The following is a 20,516-nucleotide window of genomic DNA, read 5'->3' as shown; positions in this document are numbered from 1 at the left end:
AAAACACAAAGTGGGTTGTAAAAGAAACACAAAGTTGAAATCCTATTGTATTTGGAGTTCTGAAAGATAAAGCATACATAATTAAATAGCTCATTACTAGTACAAAGAGATATGTTAGGTGTCACAATCATTTCATTATTTTGCTAAAGTTTTTATTATCTTTCTGACTGTTGTTTCTCTGAAGCATTAAAGTTCTTATCTAGACATAAATAATTACATTTCTTGTTTCCTATTTCTGGATTCCCTATATTATCTATAGCCTTTTATCAATCTATTACATATGTACCCACTAAGTAACACCTCTACTTTGGGACACTAACCTTTATATCTCTAGTCCACATTCTATGTTTTTTTTTTTTGTTTGTTTTTCTTGCTTGGTTTTGGTTTCAGATTATACTCAGCATTGCTCAGGGGTAAGTTATTACTCTCTGCAGGGCTCAGGAGACCATGTGGTTGGGGAGATCAAATCCAGAACCGAGGTTTAGCCTTTGAGATATCTCACCAGCCTTCTCTTTATTTTTAAAATCACATGTGTAGAAAGATTGCACTCATATGTGGAATATAAAGTAGCAGAGAGGTATGAGTTAGCAATGATGTAATTTCTGGCAGAAATCTCTCTGGACTTAGTTACTAAAATACTAAAATGCAGAAATCCAGAACCTCGCGGCTGCTATTGTGGCCACACGACCTCATATCTCTTCATTCTCAGCAATGGAAAACAAATTATCAAATGCTTCCTTTCCAGCAGGTCTGACTCTGGTGTGGGGGGGAACTCGAAACAACAATAGTGAGTTTTTTGTTTGTATGTATTCAAAGTAAAGAGAAAGTAAAGTGAAATTTATCAGCTACACAGGCAGGGTGGGGGGCTGAGGGGGTCGGGGGGAGGTTTACTGTGGTTCTTGGTGGTGGAATATGTGCACTGGTGAAGGGATGGGTGTTCGAGCATTATGTAACTGAGACTTAAGCCTGAAAGCTTTGTAACTTTCCACATGGTGATTCAATAATAAAAAAAAATAAAAAGATAAAGTGACTCGATGCTACATACCTCAGATCCTGCTGTATCACAACCACTGAACTTTGTAGTATGTCTGTCAAGGTGACTGCTTAGATGTGGCACAGCGCAAGTAAAGGAAGGGAGTATGTGAACACTTGTGGAGGAATGTTGACACTGATGGTGTGATTGATTGAACCATTACATGTCTAAAACTAAACTATCAAAACTTTGTAAATTACAGTTTTTAAATAAAATTATTTTCTAAAAAAAGATAAATAAAATCACATGTTGACTAATAAATTCAAAGGTGACTCATGATCTTCCCTTACAGTCTAGACTTCCTTTCAAAATTTCTGTCTTAGAGAATGGCATCAATATTTATTTTCCCACTGGGTTGCAAAATCTAGAAACACAGTCATCATTCTTGACCTTTCTCTTTCAAGTGTTGTCTAATTCTTTCCATGTCTTCCAACCTTCCACTCTAATCCAGCTTTTCTAACACACTCATCTGATGATGACCTTTAACAGCCTCCCTTCATTTATACTGTTACTTTCCAAAGTCTGTTCCATATAGCTAGTACACAAACTTATCTTTAGAATAGTAATTCTTGTCCTGTCATGCCATCACTTGTACATATCATGTATTCCCATAAAACAATTTGTTGTTTTGTAGGAGGCTTTTTACAGCCTGCTAGATCCTGTCTCTATCACTCATACTTATTTCTGTGTATTCCAGCTAACCTGACATAAAGGACTTTTATTATTGTCATGTTTCCTTTTCTCTGATTTTTGCATTTCTGTCTTTCTTTCACTTTTTACTTTGTTGTTATTGCTAAGTTTATGTATTATGTCCTTAAAGTATCTCATTGTAAGATTGTAACCCAAACATGAAAGCTTGTAACTATCTCACAGTGATTCAATAAAATTTAAAAAAAAAATTTAAAAAGTATCTCCTACCAACAGTTACTCTGGGTACACTATATCTTTCTTGTTTGACTAATTTAAAAATTAAAATTTTAAAATTAAAAAATATATTTAATGCGATTACTTCTTGGCATTAGCCTGTCCACTGATTGAACTTATATGAGAACAGAAAGAGGATCTGTTTTGCCTGCCACTATAATCCGTTATGTTTGAAACTGATAGCAATTCTGATTATAAATGAAATAGTTAGATGAATGAAAAAGGAATGAATCAACAACTAGAATATTAAAAGAAAATATATTCAATAAAATAAGTGATATGAATGAATGTATATAATAAAATATTGCATATCATGGAAAGAAATGGAAATTTAGGATACACAATGAGTGGGGGAATAAAGGCATTCTAAACTAGGGTTAATTCTAAGAATTTTTTTTAAATGTTATCTTTTAATTTTAAAATAAAAACTCACCCAGGTAAAGTATTTTTGATCATTTTTGTGATTAGTGGATGTTGCACTGACTATAACAGATAAATCCAAATATATAGGGTTTGGTATTCTAGGCAGGAGGAGCCAATGGCAGTTTTCAAGTCAAAAGAGAGCCCTAAAACTATCTTATTAAATGCATCATTAAAATTCTATTTGAGGATTTAAAAGTTCATGATTCTGTAATTTCTAATTGTTTATAAGGAAAATTTCTCTCCAAATAAGGTTATTCAATTGATCGTAAAATAATAAAATAATAAAATAGAAAGTGTATTGACCAATTAGTGTCCTCTTGGTATTAGTCTGGGAAATTATTTGAAAAAAGAAAAAGGCTTCATGTTAAGGGGTCTAAACAAGTTATTGCAATCAATTCACATCGTAATGGAAAACCCTTTTTAGTTGTAAACTTCTGCTATTATTTGATCATATACATAAATCCATTGGGCATAGTGTGTATTACAAAATGAGATGGTATTTCTAGCTTTCTTGTGCCTCTGCTGTATTCTTCTGATTGACCTGCATTGAATATGAGCAAAAGTAAGAAAGTGAAAAAATATAATTATTGCTGTTTTGCATCAATTTCATTGCTGTTCCTTTTGGAATTTTTTTCCACCCTTTTAATTCTTAGTTTGTGCTGGTGACCTTTTCTGTGTTTGGGCAAACATCCCCTAAGCTTTTATCCAATGATTAAGAAGCATTCATTATGTTTTCTGTTTGACATGGTCATTACTTAATGCTCACTTAACAAAATTCTACAAGGCCAAATTATCACAGTGGGTGAAGGAACAGATGGCCTGCTGGCCAGAATCCATGCTTGCTTTGTTTTATGCTTTCTCAAGTCTGCCACAAAAAAGCCACATGTGAGATCTGAGGAGACAATCCAAACATAACTTGCCTGTCCAGCTGTGCCGCCTTTGTGTACAGCTGTGATGTCTGGGCTGCACCCTTCCCATCTGAGTGCAGCTGGAATATGTCCTACAGGGATCAGACCGTCTCATGATTAAGATGGCAGTCACAGAGACCAGATTCCAAAAGTGAAAACAGAAATCTTTGCCCTGTCTCCTGTCACTGATTTCAAATCATAGACACTCTGCTAGGTTTCACGATAAAAAGCTTTAGTTTTAAGAAAGTTGTGCACCTATTTTTAACATGTGCTTATAATCATAAGATTAAGCAGTATGTTTTATTTTCAAAGTCAACAGGGCAGTCAGCAAAACAAATTGAACTTGTCTCTAGGCCATAAATGACACTTTTGAAACCTATGAACTGTAGGTAAGAATGAGCTGTGGATTAAATGCTGACCATCTTTAACATTTTAGGTATTGTTATAGATTGCAATTAGCAATTTGAATTATGTGCTTATATTTCTTCACTAGTTTTAGCCGATAAATGTATTAGGGGCCGGAGTGATACTACAGTGGGTTTGGCTCTTGCTTCACACACAACCAGCCCTGCAGTTTCTCGGTACCCTGTGTGGTTCCCTGCCAAGAGTAGTTCCTGAATGCAGAGCCAAGAGTAAGCCCTGAACACCATCTCTCTATGTGTGCTCCCCATGACCACCCGCTTAAAAAAAGAGATTAAAAATAAAGAAATAGAAATATCAAAATTTCTTACACTTCGTCAGGGCTTGTGAGTGTAAAAAAAATGATTGAGTAGGTACTGCTTTATGCAAGCAATCCATAATCTTGTCAGAGTCAGAAGAATCTCATGAAATAATTAAAGAAGGAACTAGTGTGCAGTGAGATGCTAATCATACAGTAGAGGTAGTAAGTTCAGTATGAGCCTGGAAAAGGTGAAGAACTGTCAAGGAAAGATTGATGAAGAAAAGAAATTTTGTAGCTGTTTGTAGACACCATGTGAAACAATGAGACTGCTTGATGATCCTGAAACAGGCTCAGCTATTTGATTAAAACAATGCACATAGAAACCACTGGTCTCTGCTCTGTCTTTAATCTATGCCCTATCCTATTGACATGTAGAAGAGAAAACAAATCACAACACTGATGGCGGATGCGAGCACTATCTTAATACTTTCCGCCACTTGTCACTATCTATTTTCAAGCTTGAGTTGTATTTTGCAGTGCATGGCAGGTGAGTTCTGACAAATGTAGATCTCAAACAAGTGATTTGCAGAGCTTTGTTTAGAAATAGTTCTCTTATTAACAAAAGCCTTTTAGAGAGTTGAAGGGAAATTATTATGATTTCATCAAAGTAGGGAAAGCTGGTTTTTTATAATTACTAAAAATAATTTTTTGATGAAAAGATCTGTCTTAGTACTAAATATCAAGAGACTGGGAATATGATTTAGCAGTAGAATACTTGTCTTGCCTATGTGAGGACATGAATTTCATTCCTGGCACTGGGAAGGAAAAAAAAGTACTGAATTTCAGATTTATCAATTAGATTGGATTATACTTATGGTTTCTGAACTGCATAAGAATTTTAAAGGAGAATTAGTACTTTTTTCCCTAGTTGGTAAGGAATGTGAGTGTGATATTAATTATTGTGATGATGTATATCTTTAATATCCATATTTTTCATAGTAATGTTTAATCCGATGGCCTAAGATTTCACAATGTGTTGGGTCTATATTGCTAACATCAACAGTTATATTTGCTTAATTTCATGTGACATTCATCAAATTTACAAAATGTTTCTACATGATAGATTTAAGGTACCTAGTTTTAATGTATAATATAGTTCCCTTTGTTTTAGAAAAAACAAACTGTACTCCATATTGCTCTATTAATAATAATATCTGCATGATCAAGTAGTCAAAAATTTTATTGATTGCATGAAAGATGACACCAAGAGTTAGATCATGTTTTGAAACAATAAAAATTGTAGTTGCATTAGTTCTCCAAAATATTGAGGCAGCTTTCTGTTTGGGGAGAAAAGCATTCTGAGATGATAATTTTCATGAAGCACGTGGAGTTTTAAGAAGCTGTCCTGGCAGCAGTGTGCAAGGCACACAGACAGGGGAGAGACAAGGAGACTGCACCCCATGATTAGATATAGCTCTAGAAATTATCATTTTGTAATGTGTTGTGATATAACATTTACTTAAATTTTGCTGTTAAGTTTTTAAAGTTATACCAATGTTTTTTTTTTCTTTTTTCTCTCTCTTTTTTTTTTTTTTTTGCTTTTTGAGTCACACCCAGCGATGTTCAGGGGTTACTCCTGGCTCTTTGCTCAGGAACTACTCCTGGAAGTGCTTGGGGGACCATATGGCATGCCAGGGATTGAACCCAGGTTGGCCACATGCAATGCAAATGCCCTACCCGCTATACTATCGCTCTGGTCAAAAGTTATACCCATGTTTTAAAAAATACTTACTGGAAAAATAAAATCACATCAGCTAATGTGAGACAAATTATTGCATGTGGTTATTACAAATATTACATCTAAAGACTGAATAAGAATGTTCATCGACAGTCTGGAAATCCCCAAAGCCAAAAAGTATACAGCTTAGTTTTTGCAAGTCAACACTAAACAAAATTTTAAGTAAATTAGATCAATTGTAAGAAATATGCCTTAGTCTTCCTTACTTTTCTTTATTTTGCAGTACTAGATTCATGTAAGTACCCATTTCTACATTCTTCTTAGGCACCACTCCAAATTTTAACTACTCTCCAGCACCACCAGAATGTGTATGTCACACTGACTGACTTGAATCAAGTGAGATTGATTTTAAATAAGGGTTGGGTTAGCTAGATACACCTGCTTTGTCAGTCAGGTCTAAAAGTATACAAACGTTTCAAGGTCAACTTCATTGTTACTAGAAACATCTACCTGGGAACTCTTGTGGTTTGAATTGAGACTCTCCCAAATCCTTGTTTAATAAGAACCTCAGAAAGTGATTCTATTTAACCCCTGCACATCTTCAGGTGTGGCCCCCAAATAAACAAACAAAGAAACAAAAAAAGTGATTACATTTGGAAAGAGCGTTTTTATTTGTAAGGCTCACATAGCAAAGTTGCTTGAACAATAGAAATGTACTTCTTTATACTTCTAAATGCTTCAAGTTCAAGTAAAAGTATAAGCAGTAGGCTTCACCTGAGATCACACCTTGAGGACTGTAGAAGATGGAATTTTTTTTTTATACTCAACTGTTTCTTCAATATGTACACATTTCCCCTCACTCTAGAAATTAGATCATTGAGGGCCCCTTGATATGATCTCATTTTATCTTAATTACCTCTGCAAGGCCTTGTCTATTTTTTCTGGGTTTTAGACCACTCCCAGTACTAGCAGTGTTGAGGGCTTTCTTCGGGCTCTTTGCTCAGGGATAACCCCTGTAAATACATGATGGACCAAGCAGATGCAGTGTAAGAATGGTGCGAGAGAGAGCCACATGCTCGGTAAACGCTTTAATACCCTGCACACTGTATACCCTGCCTTTAAATACATACAGTCACATTCTAAAGTACTGAAGTTTAAGATTTCAACTCATGAAGATGAGATGGATATATTTTCTTTTAAGTTTGACAATAATTAATCATACAAGAAGAGGAGAAAAATAAAACCAAAACTCAGGGTACTAAGCATGTGATGACAGAGTCAGAGACTGGAACTACTCTACTACAGAGATATGTTTAGTTACCAGAGACAAGGAAGGGTAGTCCAGAGCGTTTGGGGGAGTGGGCAGTGCTGACAATTTCAGACATCCAGCCCACAGATGCTCAGAAGAATAAATCTCCATTGTTTGAAACCATCATTTTTTCAGTAATTTGCCAAAACAGTGGAGGAGTGTAAAATCTTTCTAGCTACCTAGTCATTTTGGTAATGCCTCGGGTCTTGGGGAGAAAGATTATTTGAAACAATTGAAAAGCTGTTTCTCTTTTGCCCTTGATTTCAGTTTCCTTAATCTATTCACAAGCTTTTATGTTTAAAAAACAATTCGTTAAATTTGCTGATACTCCCCTAATGCAGAATATTTGATGTTTATTTAATTTACCTTCCTCCTTGTGTAAGCATAATTTCCATCCATGAATTTTCCTCTCAGATGGCTAAGTTTCCATCTTACATTTAAAGGGAAGATAAAGTAGCAAGAAAAACATAACTAGTGCATTAGTTTAATAGTGATTTAAAAACATCAATTGTGAATGTTTCAAGAATGATTCCTTCTGGAACACCAAGTAAAATGTGGTTGGAAATCCCGCCCGGGAAGGGAGATGTGCGCTGAAAATAGACTAGAGACTGTACACAATGGCCACTCAATACCCCTATTGCAAACCACAACACCCAATTGGAGAGAGATCAAAAGGGAGTACCCTGCCACAGAGGCAGGGTGGGGTGGGGGGGGAGATGGGATCGGGGGAGGGATACTGGGTTTATTGGTGATGGAGAGCGGGCACTGGTGGAGGGATGTGTTTGGAACATTGTATGAGGGAAAAACAAGTTCTAACATGTTTGAATCTGTATCGTTACCCTCATGGTGATTCACTAATTAAAGAATAAAATTTAAAAAAATTTTTAAAAACGGGAAGAAAAAAGAATGATTCCTTCTTTTTTATTTTTTTTTAAATTGAGTGACAGTGGCTCAAAAAGACAGCTACCAAAATATTCAAAACTTGTTAAATGTAAAGACAAAACTATAATAAGGGAATTTTAATGTGTTTAGAAGAGATTAATTTGGAATGAATTCTTGGGTCATAACTATTTCTATTTTATTGTACTTTAGATCAATAGTTTATCTTCAAATTGCTTTATTGGCATTTCCTTATTTTATTTTATGACATATACATTCATTGATAATCTTACTCCCAGTGTTTGGTGAAGATAACTTGCAAAACTGACCAGTGTACATGTGCATATCACTTTATTAGGAGAGTTAATGCTCTCTCTCTCTCTCTCTCTCTCTCTCTCTCTCTCTCTCTGCTGGTGGGTGGCATGGGGTGGGGAGAGTTGCTTGGAGCTGTGGTGGGGTAGGCCATAACTGGAGATATCTGTGGACAGAACCTTTGCCTCATGCAATATGTGCTCCTTACCTCCTTTTCACTTCATGGTAAAGTAAAAATTTTAATTTCTTTTAATCTTCTTACAATCTATAAGGAATTCTTAATAGGATGTATTCTCTAAATATGTGAAAAGTTAATCCTGTTACACATATGGAAATAACTTCAAATCTCTAAGATTGGAACTGTGAGAAGTTTCATGCAGTAATATAGAAAAAACATATAAATCTACTGCTTTTGTAAGCAATTAATCTTGTTGACATTCTCATATGAGTTTGCATAAAAATGCCTGGAAAACATACTGTTGAATTCAATTGTTCATTAATATTGATCATATGCTGTCCCCATTGTGTTGGAACCTACTTACAGATTTCCCACAGAAATATTAGAGCATTATTGATTTTAAAGCTCCCGGAATTCTTTTGTATCATCAAAGTACAATCATACTTTTATTTTTAAGAGTGATATTATCCATTTTTATTATCTAATCAGATCATTCAAAAATTTGTGAATACTAATTAGAAATAAAGCTTTTCGTTATGTCTGTATGCTTCTACTGTACACTGAGAGATACAAATTTTTAAGAGATATTTGAAATAACTCAGTGCCTGAGAATTACTTTCAAAACCTACCTAAAATTATTTTCAAACCTTTATATCTAATTTTGCAGATATATGTATACTATTATATTATATAAAGGGATAAGGCATATTTTGATAAGGAAACCCAAGAATAAATTTCTCAAAACAATAATAAAAACAAAGGCTGCTACCAAACATACTATATAACCAGTGTTGCCATTGAGATTAGCTTTTAAAGTTTCTGTTCCTAGGAGCTGAAATATAGCACAGGGGATAAAGTCCTTGTGTTATATGCTGCAACCCTACTGGATGCATGATACCTCATATGGTCCACAAAGCACCACGTAGAGTGACCCCTAAGCACAGAACTGGAGTAAGCCTAGAGCATGCATAAGTTCAGCCAAAAACCCTACCCCCAGTGAAAATACTAAATTGCAGAGACGGGAGATAGCTCAGTGGTTAGGAGTACATGATTTGCCTATGAGTGACCCATTTTCTACCCCTAGTCCTACTTGACACCCCCGCCCACCCCCCCACCCCAGCACCACTGGGCATGGTCCTGGTGACTCCCACCCCATAGAACCTGAGCAGCACTGTTTTCAGGGTCTGAGCACTGAACTATGCAGTCCTGTTGGTCAGTCACTGCCTCTGGCCACCTTCATATAATCACTCCCCCTTTCCCAGACTGCATTCTTTAGATAATTGAGTATTTGTGTTACAAATTTTAATCTTTCAGTTGCTACTTTTGTGTTTGTTTAGTGGCCACACCCATATTTGCTCAGGGCTGATTCCTCACTCTGTACTAGGGGATCACTCCTGGCAGGGCTCAGGAGACCGTATCAGGGTATCGGGTACAGAGGCTTGAACCCGAGTCACTGTGTGCAAGGTAAGTGTAATTTCTCCAGCCACCCGATGACAACTTCTATTTCATTTAAAACCCTTATAAAACTTGTTCTGAGAAATTGCTAGCAGAGTTATCAGTAGATAATAGAGCCTAATGAATAAATGTACTTAATCTGAAATTAGAGGGGACAAGAACCTTTACTTTGAATAGGGTTGTTTCTTTATTTCTCTTAGCTTCAAAGTACAAATTATATTATTACAGAATAACAATGGGGAAACAATACTTATTATTGACTTCAAATGTAGCTCACCTGGATGACTATTAGCATAGCAGAGCCAGTCTTTATTAGTAGTTAAGCATGAATGTACTAAATGTACACCTTGACCTTCTACAAAAAATACTCTGAAATATTTTCATTTGAAGACTTTAGAGTTATGATTTCTAAGAGCATGTTTAATGCACTCATGCTGCTTCTGTTGTATCTGTCAAGGTAGATGTGTAAATCTTCAACATGGCAGGAAGTGGGATTTAATGAAAAAGGTAGATTTGTCATCAGGCTGAGTGACTTTTCCAGTTAACATGTTCTTTTACCTGTCTGAGTGAGTCCATTTTCTTGTCTCTAAATAAAAAAAAAAGCATAAAGAATGCCATTTTTATTTCCTGTCGCTTAGTCTGTAGGCTACTGTAGAAAGGTTAAATCTTTACCCTTTATGTTTTACCTCATCCTTACCCTATAAATAAAAATCATTAAATTTCTAGTGGTAGAAAAAATAACAGCACTTGCAACCTGTGTAACAGGTAATCTTTTTTTTTTTTGAAACCCAGATACCTGCTGAGGTCATAGTGTCCTTGAGGCTGTATATCCAATGAACTTTAATTTACTGCCTAATCTTTGGGGATTTTCAGAGGCTGCACTGAGATTGCAGGACAGGCTTCACCTATGCCCTCAGGAAACGCTAGAGTACTTAGGACTTTTGAACGCTCTGGCAAGCCTGCTGGTGGGTTCCGGTATCTTATAGGTTTTTGAATCTCCTGAGCATCTTGTACTGTGACACTTCCCTTCTGCATCAGTGAGGCAGATATAAAGCAGAGCCATTTACCTTAACCATGCACACAAGTCTGAGTCTTGTAGTCTTTCCTGTAGACCTGGGTTCTTGCTGCAGGAGGCTGTTTACATTGCAGCTGAGCATGCTATATAAGCCTGCACTTCAGACATATACAATCTTTATTAGCTTTTTCTTCTCATGGGACTCATGGAAGCACAAAACATAATGCTTGATCCTCCTGCCACCCAAATACACACACACATACATGCACAAACGCACACAAGCTTCCTTTCTGAAGCTCGCTTCTTACTGTTTGTGGTGTCTCCTTTCTATAGCTTTCCCCTCCTTTAGCTCATTCTCAGCTTCCAGCCAACTTCCAACCCTTTCCAGTGCAGGATCCTAAACACTTGTGTGGTCTGAGTGATTTCCCTCTTCTTTAACCTCAACTTGCACTGCTCCCAAGACCAATGTTGGCTTTAATAGTTCAGCCATTTTTTTTTTAATTCCCTTCCTCATCAAGCTGAGGGAATCACTGTATCACTGTTATCCTGTGGATCATCAATTTTCTCGAGCCGGCACTGGTAACATCTCCATTCGTCCTAGCCTTGAGCTTTTAATAGCCTCTCTTTACTTGTTCTTCCCAGTGGTGCAGCATTGGAGGCTCTTTTAGGGTAAGGGAAATGAGACCCATTATTTTTCTGTGTTTGTCATATCAAATATGCCACTTTGATAGCTTGCCAGGCTCTGCTGTGTGGGAAGGATGCTCTCGGTACTTTGCCAGGTTCTCTGAGAGGGAGAAGTCTATAAGAGGTCACACGGGCGCAAATGCAGCCACATGCTTCCAGGAGCATTCTTTCATAGTTTCTAGATCTTGGCTATTGATGGGACTAGACGTTGCCGGAGGCAGTTTGTGGGTGTGGCTGCCAAGCTACTGGAAAATGGGGTGTCTGGGTGGAGGAGGCTCAGTACCGATCCAAGAAGCCTTGGAGATCTCAGCCCCGGGTTCCACACACCTGGGTTCCTCTGCTGGTTCCTTCATGCGTGAGGCTCATCCAAACATGTGGAGAGTGGCCTTGAGCATGGCTGTGGCTGGGTTCTGGAGATCTTCAGCTGCCAGGACTCTTCTTGGGGCGGAGTCTATTGCCCCTGTGCCTGGATGTCTTCACCGGGGCCCCTTGGAGCAGGGCATGTGACTTTCCCTCCCTGCCTCCGAGCAAGCTCAGGAAAGGCACATAAAAACATGGAAAAGATTTTTCTTGCTTATTGCTTTCATATTACTCCTGGAGCGGGTTGGGGGATGCAGGAAAGGTTTAATTAGTTTTTGTTTGATAACTACATTTTCCCTTTTAGATGTGGTTCTTTGAACTCAGTTTTCCTTGTTTTAGATATGGAGATAAATTAGTTCATTTTTTATTAGGCTTTGTTTCCCTATCTACAAAAGTGGAAGATTGAATTAGATGATTTCCAGGGAGTCTTAATGATTCTAAAAACCTGTACCAGTAGCCAGAGATATAGTTCTGAAGTTGGAGAGATAGTACAGCTGATATGATGCTTGCCTAGCATGTGACTGATAAGGGTTCAATCCCTAGCATCTTATATGGTTCCCCAAGCACACCAGTAGTGATCCCTAAGCCCCTGGGCACCACCGGGTGTGGCCCCCAAACCAAACTTAATTAATTAATTAAATAGCTTCACCAATTACCATTCCCATCATTTGTGCACAAATATCCCCTTCTTATCCTGTCCTCCCAACACATTGCTTTCCTTTTGAATAACAACAATTCTTACAAATGTTTCATGATTATCAAGTGTTGCATTTCCCTTATAGTAAGAAGCAATGAACATCTTTTTATGTGTTTATTTGATATCTATGTATGTCTTTTTGATAATTGTCCATGCAGCAGTGCTTCTACCCATTTTGAGTGTTTTTTTACTTAGCATTTTATTAATTCTTTTTGTATTTTGCATATAATTTATAATAATTGGTGTATGATGTACTAATGTCTTCTGTCATACAGTTGGAATGTCTTTTAGTGTTGATGCAATTTTCTTTTACCATGTAAAAGCTTTTTTGTTTGGTGTAGCTCCATTTTAAATAATTTTGCATTATTTGGGGGTCAACTCCCTGAAAACATTGTTTTCTAAAGCTGTTATCACTGGATGTATTGTCTAATCCCTTCAATGTATTTTTTATTATTAGGACTTAAATCCAGGTTTTTTTTTTTTTTTTTTTTTTTTTGCTTTTTGGGTCACACCCAGTGATGCACAGGGGTTACTCCTGGCTTTGCACTCAGGAATTACTCCTGGCAGTGCTCAGGGGACCATATGGGATGCTGGGATTCGAACCCGGGTCAGCCGCGTGCAAGGCAAACGCCCTACCTGCTATGCTATCGCTCCAGCCCCAAATCCAGGTATTTTAATTAGTTTCTTCTGTAGAAGTCAACAATTAGTTGACAACAAAGGAGCCAAGAACATTTATGGAATGTAGCAAGGAAAGTCTTCTCAATATCTAGAGTTAGGAAAATTAGAAACACAAATTATGCAAAAGAATCTATTTTGTGTAAAATTGTAAATTATACAATGTTGAACCAATGTTTACTTTGAAACAGGTGTCATGGAGCAATGCTTCTTTTTATGATTTTTAGGTCCCTGTATTCCTAATCCATGCCATCACGGAGGAACCTGTGAAATAAGTGAAGCCTACCGAGGGGACACATTCATCGACTATGTTTGTAAATGCCCTCGAGGATTTAATGGAATTCACTGTCAACACAGTAAGTTATTTATTTTTGTGTATATATTGCAGTTGCTCTGCTTTTATTTTCATTTGTTAAAAAGCATAGATGTTGCTGCCATTTTTGTTTGTAGTAGACTGATAGACTTTTTAAGCAGGAAAGAATCTTGGCAGTTAGCTAATGCTACTTCCCTTCCACAAATTATACCAGTCGTCAGCTGAGGAGCCAGAGTGGGATGAGGGATCAGTAGTATTAAGTGATCCCTTTGAGCTTAGTGATTGTTATTTTATAATTGCTTAGCCAGACTTGAAATTTGTTTATTTTTATACTGTATAATATATTTTTATTTAACTATTGTCCTGATTTCAGTGTCTTTGTGCTTCTAGTCTCTTCTGATGACTAGGTAAAAAAGTGTGAACCAGAAACAAAATGGCCCCTCAGGGAAATATAACACTCTTCATACTCTTTGCTCTATGGAAGGTTTTTTTGTAGCATTTTCAGCAGTTTTTCATACAAACAATAAAAAATATATTATTTTGGATCTGCTTTGGGTCAGGGGTTTGGGTTCAGGATGGAAACATCTGAAATGTGGTGGTGGGAAGGTGTAATGGTGGTGCGATTGGTGTTTGAATATTAAATGTAATCAAATATTGTGAACTACTTTATAAAATAAAAAAAAATAAATTTAAAAAATAGATAATGAAACAAAATCCTAAAAGTAAAAACCTGCCCTGCTCTTGTTATAAAACAGGAGTGTCTTTTAATTGGCATTTTCAGTACTTGAATCTTGAAGTTTCAAATAGTGTATTTTTTGTGCTTCTATTTTATCTTCAGTCATATATATGCTGAGACAAAAAGGGTTACTTGTGATCTTCTAGGAAACATGATGCTCTTTCAGTACCAAATAGGAGGTGTTCTTTCTGAAGTGCTCTAGATGTTCAGCCAGCAGGAGGCCTTAATAAGCTGTCAGGGCAGGGTCTGCTGGAGGGGTTCTGTGTGCAAGGTGGGTATAGAAACAGGTAGATGATATGGAGCAGAAGAAGGGCAACACGGAAATGAAATAAGTGGGAAACGTGGGGCAGGATATGGGAGTGTTTAAAACTGATAAGATGGTGTTATCGATAAGTAAGGCAAAGTTAGTTATGTCAGCCAGAGTCAGACTTCTGTCAATAAAAATAATGTCAGGGTTTCTTGGCAATGCTATGTTGAGAACATTTTGTACTTTTCTGGAGTCATAGTTTGTGACATTTCTGTTGAAGCCGTTTTCAGCACTGGGGCACTGGCGTTTTGTACAAAGGCGACAAGACCACTTGCAATTCTGTATGAGATCTCAGATGAGAGCTCATATGTTACTGACTATTCTCAGCCTAAGTGCAGAAAGACCAACCAAGGTTTGAGTCTGCATTTTTGTAGCATCAATGCTCAGCCTTAGTAAGTACACACTTCTGGTTCTGATGGAAAACGGCTCAGGGGACCTAGTACCTTGGCTGCCTTGGCATTTGCTTAATTCTGTGAAGAAAATATTACAAACCCATCCTTATATACTAAACTTCCTAGCAGGGTATCAGCAGGATTGCTCAGGGGAGGCAAATTTGGCACCCCATCCAAATCTTTAAGTTTAAAGCAGTTTGTATACACTACTTATGCTTGTAGTGTAATCCTCCCTAGAAATGATAACAGTATTTTCATTCATAGTGGAATGAGGCAGGGTTATGGAAAGGAAGGAAGGAGAGAGTACTAAGGCAGATTCTTGTTAGAAATTCTTAGGAGGTCAGTATTTGGGAGAGTATATGTAAACTATAATCTTAGTTAAATAGTTTATATTTATGTGCTCTCTCTTTAATCCCTAATTTCTTAGAATGTGGTTTGTGACCTCACATGACATCTTATAACTAAATGTTCATGTTACAAAATTTTGTTTTCAGAATAAATTTAATTATGATTTATTATAATTAAATGTTTAATATATGCCTACTTTTGTATACCAATTTATTTCAGGTCACCCAAGTATTTCTAGGGCAAAAAGGGGACATAAGTGGGAAAAATTCAAGAAACCCTGCTACTGATGCCAACATAATGTTAGGGCAGGTTCTTACAGCTGGAGATTTAGAAACTCTTAGTTCCAACTAATATCTGTGCAGTGGCACAAAATAGCTTCACATATCTAGCCTCTGGCTAATGCATGAAAATAGTTTCACCACCCATGCCCCCGGCTTTTGTTTCCCTTGTGCTGTGAAAATCAGTTTTGTTTCAGTCAGCTTCAGTGAGATAAAAGTCCCTAAAAAGAAATCAAATATTATTATTTTTTTTCTCCCCTATGAATGAAATTTCCCTGAACAGGTGGTACTCGAGAAGTATGCACCTGCCTCCATCCCTTGTAATTTGTTGGTAGTTATTTCTTTGAAGAGAAATATCAGGTTTAGATAAATAGATCAAATCTTTCATTTCACCGTCCCCCATAATGGTAAAATCCCCATTTTTTCACTCATGTATTATCCAACCCCAAATAAACTCATGGAACTATAAAATTGTGCTGAATTTGAAAGCTTGTAATGATGTGGACAAAGTCCATTTCCTTCAATATACCTTTTACACACAAACACACACACACACACACACACACACACACACACACACACACACACACACACACACCCTGAAATGGTGTTAGAAATTGAGAGATTCAGTTAAGAACTGGGATTTCGTAGTCCAACAATGTGGTTTGGATTCTGTAAAATTCATCATTATTGGAAGCAACAGAGAATGGACAAAAAAAGTATAGGATTTGGAGTCAGAGACCTGGATTTCAGACATGACCTTTATAGTAATTGGATAAGTAACCCTGACTTAGTGTTTTGACCTTCCTGGAATTGAAAAAAATATAAATGTAATAATTTAACTTGAAATAGTTGATCTTTGGTATATTCAAGCCAGGAGAGCGTTATGACTAACTGGATAGTTTGCTCACTTTACAAAAGTTATCAAACGTTAGCCTTTAGAAATTAAATCAAGAAGGGATTAAATATTGCAAAAGCAGATTTTGAAGTTTTGGGAGTCCTCAGAGCTTTTTCAGATAGAAGAAGCAAAACCAGAACTTTAATGCCTTATAATAACTGTAATGTCTTTGATTTATTTTTCACAGCATCAATAATTTTATGGTCTAGATATATTCTGGAGACTAGCTGCTCAAAATGTACCTTCGCATCATCATTGTCAGCAAGCTTGTTTGAGATGCACATTATCTGGTGCTTCCTTAATTCTAATATATGAATAGGTACTTCCAGCAGATGTCCAGTCCACATCATATATTAAAGTTTTAGAAATAAAATTAAGGCCACTTTCCTAATCCAAAGTCTTAAGCTCATAGATAAAGACAGCAGTTTCTATGATGAGTTATGTATGTATTTTGGATAAAATAATTTATTATGGATTCTGAAAAAAAAGAAAATTCTGTTGACCATCAATAGAAAATGACGGAAGCATGAATATAGTTCGAACAGTTTATTTGAATAAAAAAACTGGAAAATATCTTAGGATAACTATATAAACCAGGAGGCTTGATTATTTTAGGTGTTGATGGCATAATGTGAAGTAAATAAATATCATCTTTAGTAGGGGTAGGAAGATTTTAGGTTCATAATTTATGAGTTACAAATATATACTTAATATAATTAGTTGAACAACTATTTTAACAGAAATTTAAAAATAGCTTTCAGTGCCAGTGAGGTAGGCAGATAAGTGTCAGATAAGCATCCTTGGTAATAAATTTTGGGAAATAATAAGAGACATTACTGGTTGCAGTCCTTCTGGTTCCCAAAAGTGCAATAGTTTGACCCATTAGGGAATGGAGGAACTCTGGCCCGATAACACTCTAAATGACTGGCCCTGGGAAGGCTGCATTCCCCTCACGAGAGCAGAAGTTTAAGGGGGAAAGGGCCATAATAAAAATATGAAAAAAATACCAGCAAAGGCCAAAGTCCTTTTCCCATGGCAGAGCCAAAGCATATAAATTTAATCTACATAGAAATTATAATGCTAGGGCAATTTTAAAAATCCTTATGAAACTAATTTTTTTTTTTTTTTAAAGAAAGTGACACACACTCCATTCTGAAATAACCACCTTCCAACCTGGGATGTGCAAGTCTCCCCTCCCCTGCCCCTTCCTTTGCCCTCTCTCCCCCTCCCTGCTCCACTTCTCTCCTCTCCCTCTTCTCTCCCTGCCCCTTCACTCTTCTCCCACCCCTCTTCTCTTTCACTGTCTTTATAAAAGTACTTTGCCTCACTATTTTTTCTTGTGAAATTTCTGTGTGTGAGAACAGATAACAAGTTCCAGCTAAATGGGAAAGCTGAGTGGAGCATGGCTAGTTCCCAGTTTCCTGTGAAGAGCAAATCCTTGTCTGAAAAACACCCTACCCCCTCCAGTTAAAGCAATTGGAAACTCATCCTTGGGTCATGGGGATAAATTCCCACACCAACTAGATAAGTAGAATTCAGGTGCTTTAAATAGGCTGTCTGTGGGTTGGTAGGAATCTCTGTTCATTTCATATGATGCTCCTGGTAGACTCACAATCTAACCCCCCACTGCCTGACTCCTGTCCCCAACCAAGCACCTTTTCAACCTATTCCAGGGATGTCAGATAATGAGTAGGAGTCTCTGTATTGTGGCTACCAACTTTCCATTGGTAATACTAGAATCAAGATGACTCACATATATATATATATATATACATATGTATATGCATATATTTTTAAATTTTTTATTAGAGAATCACCATGAGGTACAGCAACAGACATACAAACTTTCGTGCTTGCATTTCAGTATTACAATGATCGAGTACCCATCCCTCCACCAGTGGCCATTTTCCACCACCAATGGTCCCAGCATTCCTCCCACCACCCCCACCCAATCCCCCCACCGACCTCACCTCTGTGGTAGGGCATTCCCTTTTGTTCCTTCTCTCCTTTTGGGTGTTGGGATTTGCAATAGAGGCGTTGAATGGCCATTGTGTCCAACCCATAGTCTATATTCGGCATGCATCTCCCAACCCGAGTGGGTCCTTCAAACATCCTTAATTTGATGTTCCCTTCTCTATCTGAGCTGTCTTTATACATATATTTTTTAAAAATAAATATTTAAAACAATTTTATATAATACAAATATTGAGTGAAATTCAGAGTCCCCATCTGTCATTCCCTTTACATAGTTTCCCTAATTATTAACATTTTTTAAAATCTGGAATTCTTACTGTAAATAATAAAGCAGTATTTATTATCAAATAAAGTTTATAGATTACATTAAGATACACTCTAAATAGGTTATAGTACTGTCATCATCATCATCATCCCGTTGATCGTCAAATTTCTCTAGTGGTCTCAGTAACATCTCCATTCGTCCAAACCCTGAGATTTTAGAAGACTCTCTCTACTTGTCCTTCCCAATGATGCGGTATTAGAGACTCTTTCAGGGTCAGGGGAATGAAACCCAGCTTGTTACTGGTTTTGGCATATTAATATACCATGAAAACCTTGTGAGGCTCTCCCATGTGGGCAGGAAACTCCCAGTAGTTTGCCAGGTTCTCCCAGAGGAAGAAGTAGGCTATAAGATGTCGCGCAGCCTCAAAGCAGCCATGTGCTTCCAGGAGCTTGGTTTTATAGTCTCTGGATGTTGGCCGTTGGTTGGATTACATGGCACAGGAGGCAGTCCCTGGGTGTGACCGCCTAGCTACTGGGAAATGGGAAATCTGGGCGGAGGAGGCCCAGTCCCGATCCGAGCAGGCTGGGAGGTCTCGGCCCCGGGTCCCACACACCGGGGTCCCTCTACTGGTACCTTCATGTGTGAGGCTCGTCCGAATGTGTGGAGAGGGGCCTTGAGCATGGCTGTGGCTAGGCTCTGGAGGCCTTTGGCCTCCAGGACTTCTGCTCAGGGCGGGGAGGGAAGCTGGAGCCCATCCCCTCCGAGGGGACCACAGGGAAGACTGCCAAGCATGAGGGCAAGAGACTCTCTGCTTATAGTACTCTGCTTATAGTACTGTAAGGATTAAAAATTGTGTAACATCATGTATCCACCATTATAATATCATACATAATAATTCCACTGATTTAAAACTCTTCCCCTCTCTGCATCTATATCGTGTTCTCTTTCCCCACAGTCATTGACAGCCATTGATTTTTTAGTATCTTTATAGTCTTGCTTTTTCTAGAATGCTGAAATTATACTTAGCCTTTATAGACTGACAACTTTCACTTAGAAATATACAGTTAAAATTCTTCTGTGTATTCTGTAAGTTGATAGATTTGTTATAACCATTAAATGATATTACATTTTGTGTATGTACTCCATTCATTGTTTATTTACTGAAGAACATCTTGATTGCTTTACTTCTGGAAATTGTAATTAAGTGTGTGTTGTCTCAGAAAGCATAAGAACTACTGGATTAAAAAGAAAGTCTTGGGGCTAGAGTAAGAGTACAGCAGTTAGGGCCCTTGCCTCTCTTGTGACTGACCTGGGACCCATCACAGGCACTCATCCCAGATCTATCCCTGTATCTTCTCCCTGAGAGAGATGGACACACACTTCCAACTACAAGCCTCAGGCCTTGTTTTTTCTAATCTCATAATCCTAAATTTTGAGGAAGTTAAATGTGTGATTGCAAAAAAGCTCTAACATTTTTAAAAATATCTTAGATATACCTCTTTTATATCATATATCTTAGGTATATGCCTTTTTGTGTTTCTGTATCTACTTTTGTGTTTCTTAGATATCAGTGATTTATCAGATGCATGGTAGGAACAATATTCTTTCTCAGTCCATGGGAGTGCATTTTTATTCTGGTCATCATTTCCATTGTATTGCAGAAACTTCTTAGTTTGGTGTAGAACCATTTGTTTAACTTTCCTTTCATTTGCTTTCACAATGCTGTTGAATTGTAGAATTTTCTACAATGATTC

The 20,516-nt window shown here is 37.3% G+C and overlaps 1 protein-coding gene across 2 annotated transcripts in view; it reads left to right on the top strand.

Moving 5' to 3' along the window:
- The window catches only part of EDIL3 (EGF like repeats and discoidin domains 3), a 476,915-nt gene that overhangs the window by 192,823 nt on the left and 263,576 nt on the right, over positions 1 to 20,516 (top strand). For both annotated transcript variants that reach the window (XM_055132006.1, XM_055131999.1), the window contains exon 4: positions 13,479 to 13,607. In XM_055132006.1, coding sequence (XP_054987981.1) covers positions 13,479 to 13,607 — 129 coding nt within the window. The remainder of the gene's footprint in view (positions 1 to 13,478; positions 13,608 to 20,516) is intronic.

Source organism: Sorex araneus, chromosome 1, assembly GCF_027595985.1.
Source record: "Sorex araneus isolate mSorAra2 chromosome 1, mSorAra2.pri, whole genome shotgun sequence".
NCBI classification, from domain to species: Eukaryota; Metazoa; Chordata; class Mammalia; order Eulipotyphla; family Soricidae; genus Sorex; species Sorex araneus.
This window is presented reverse-complemented; position numbering and strand designations above follow the sequence as displayed.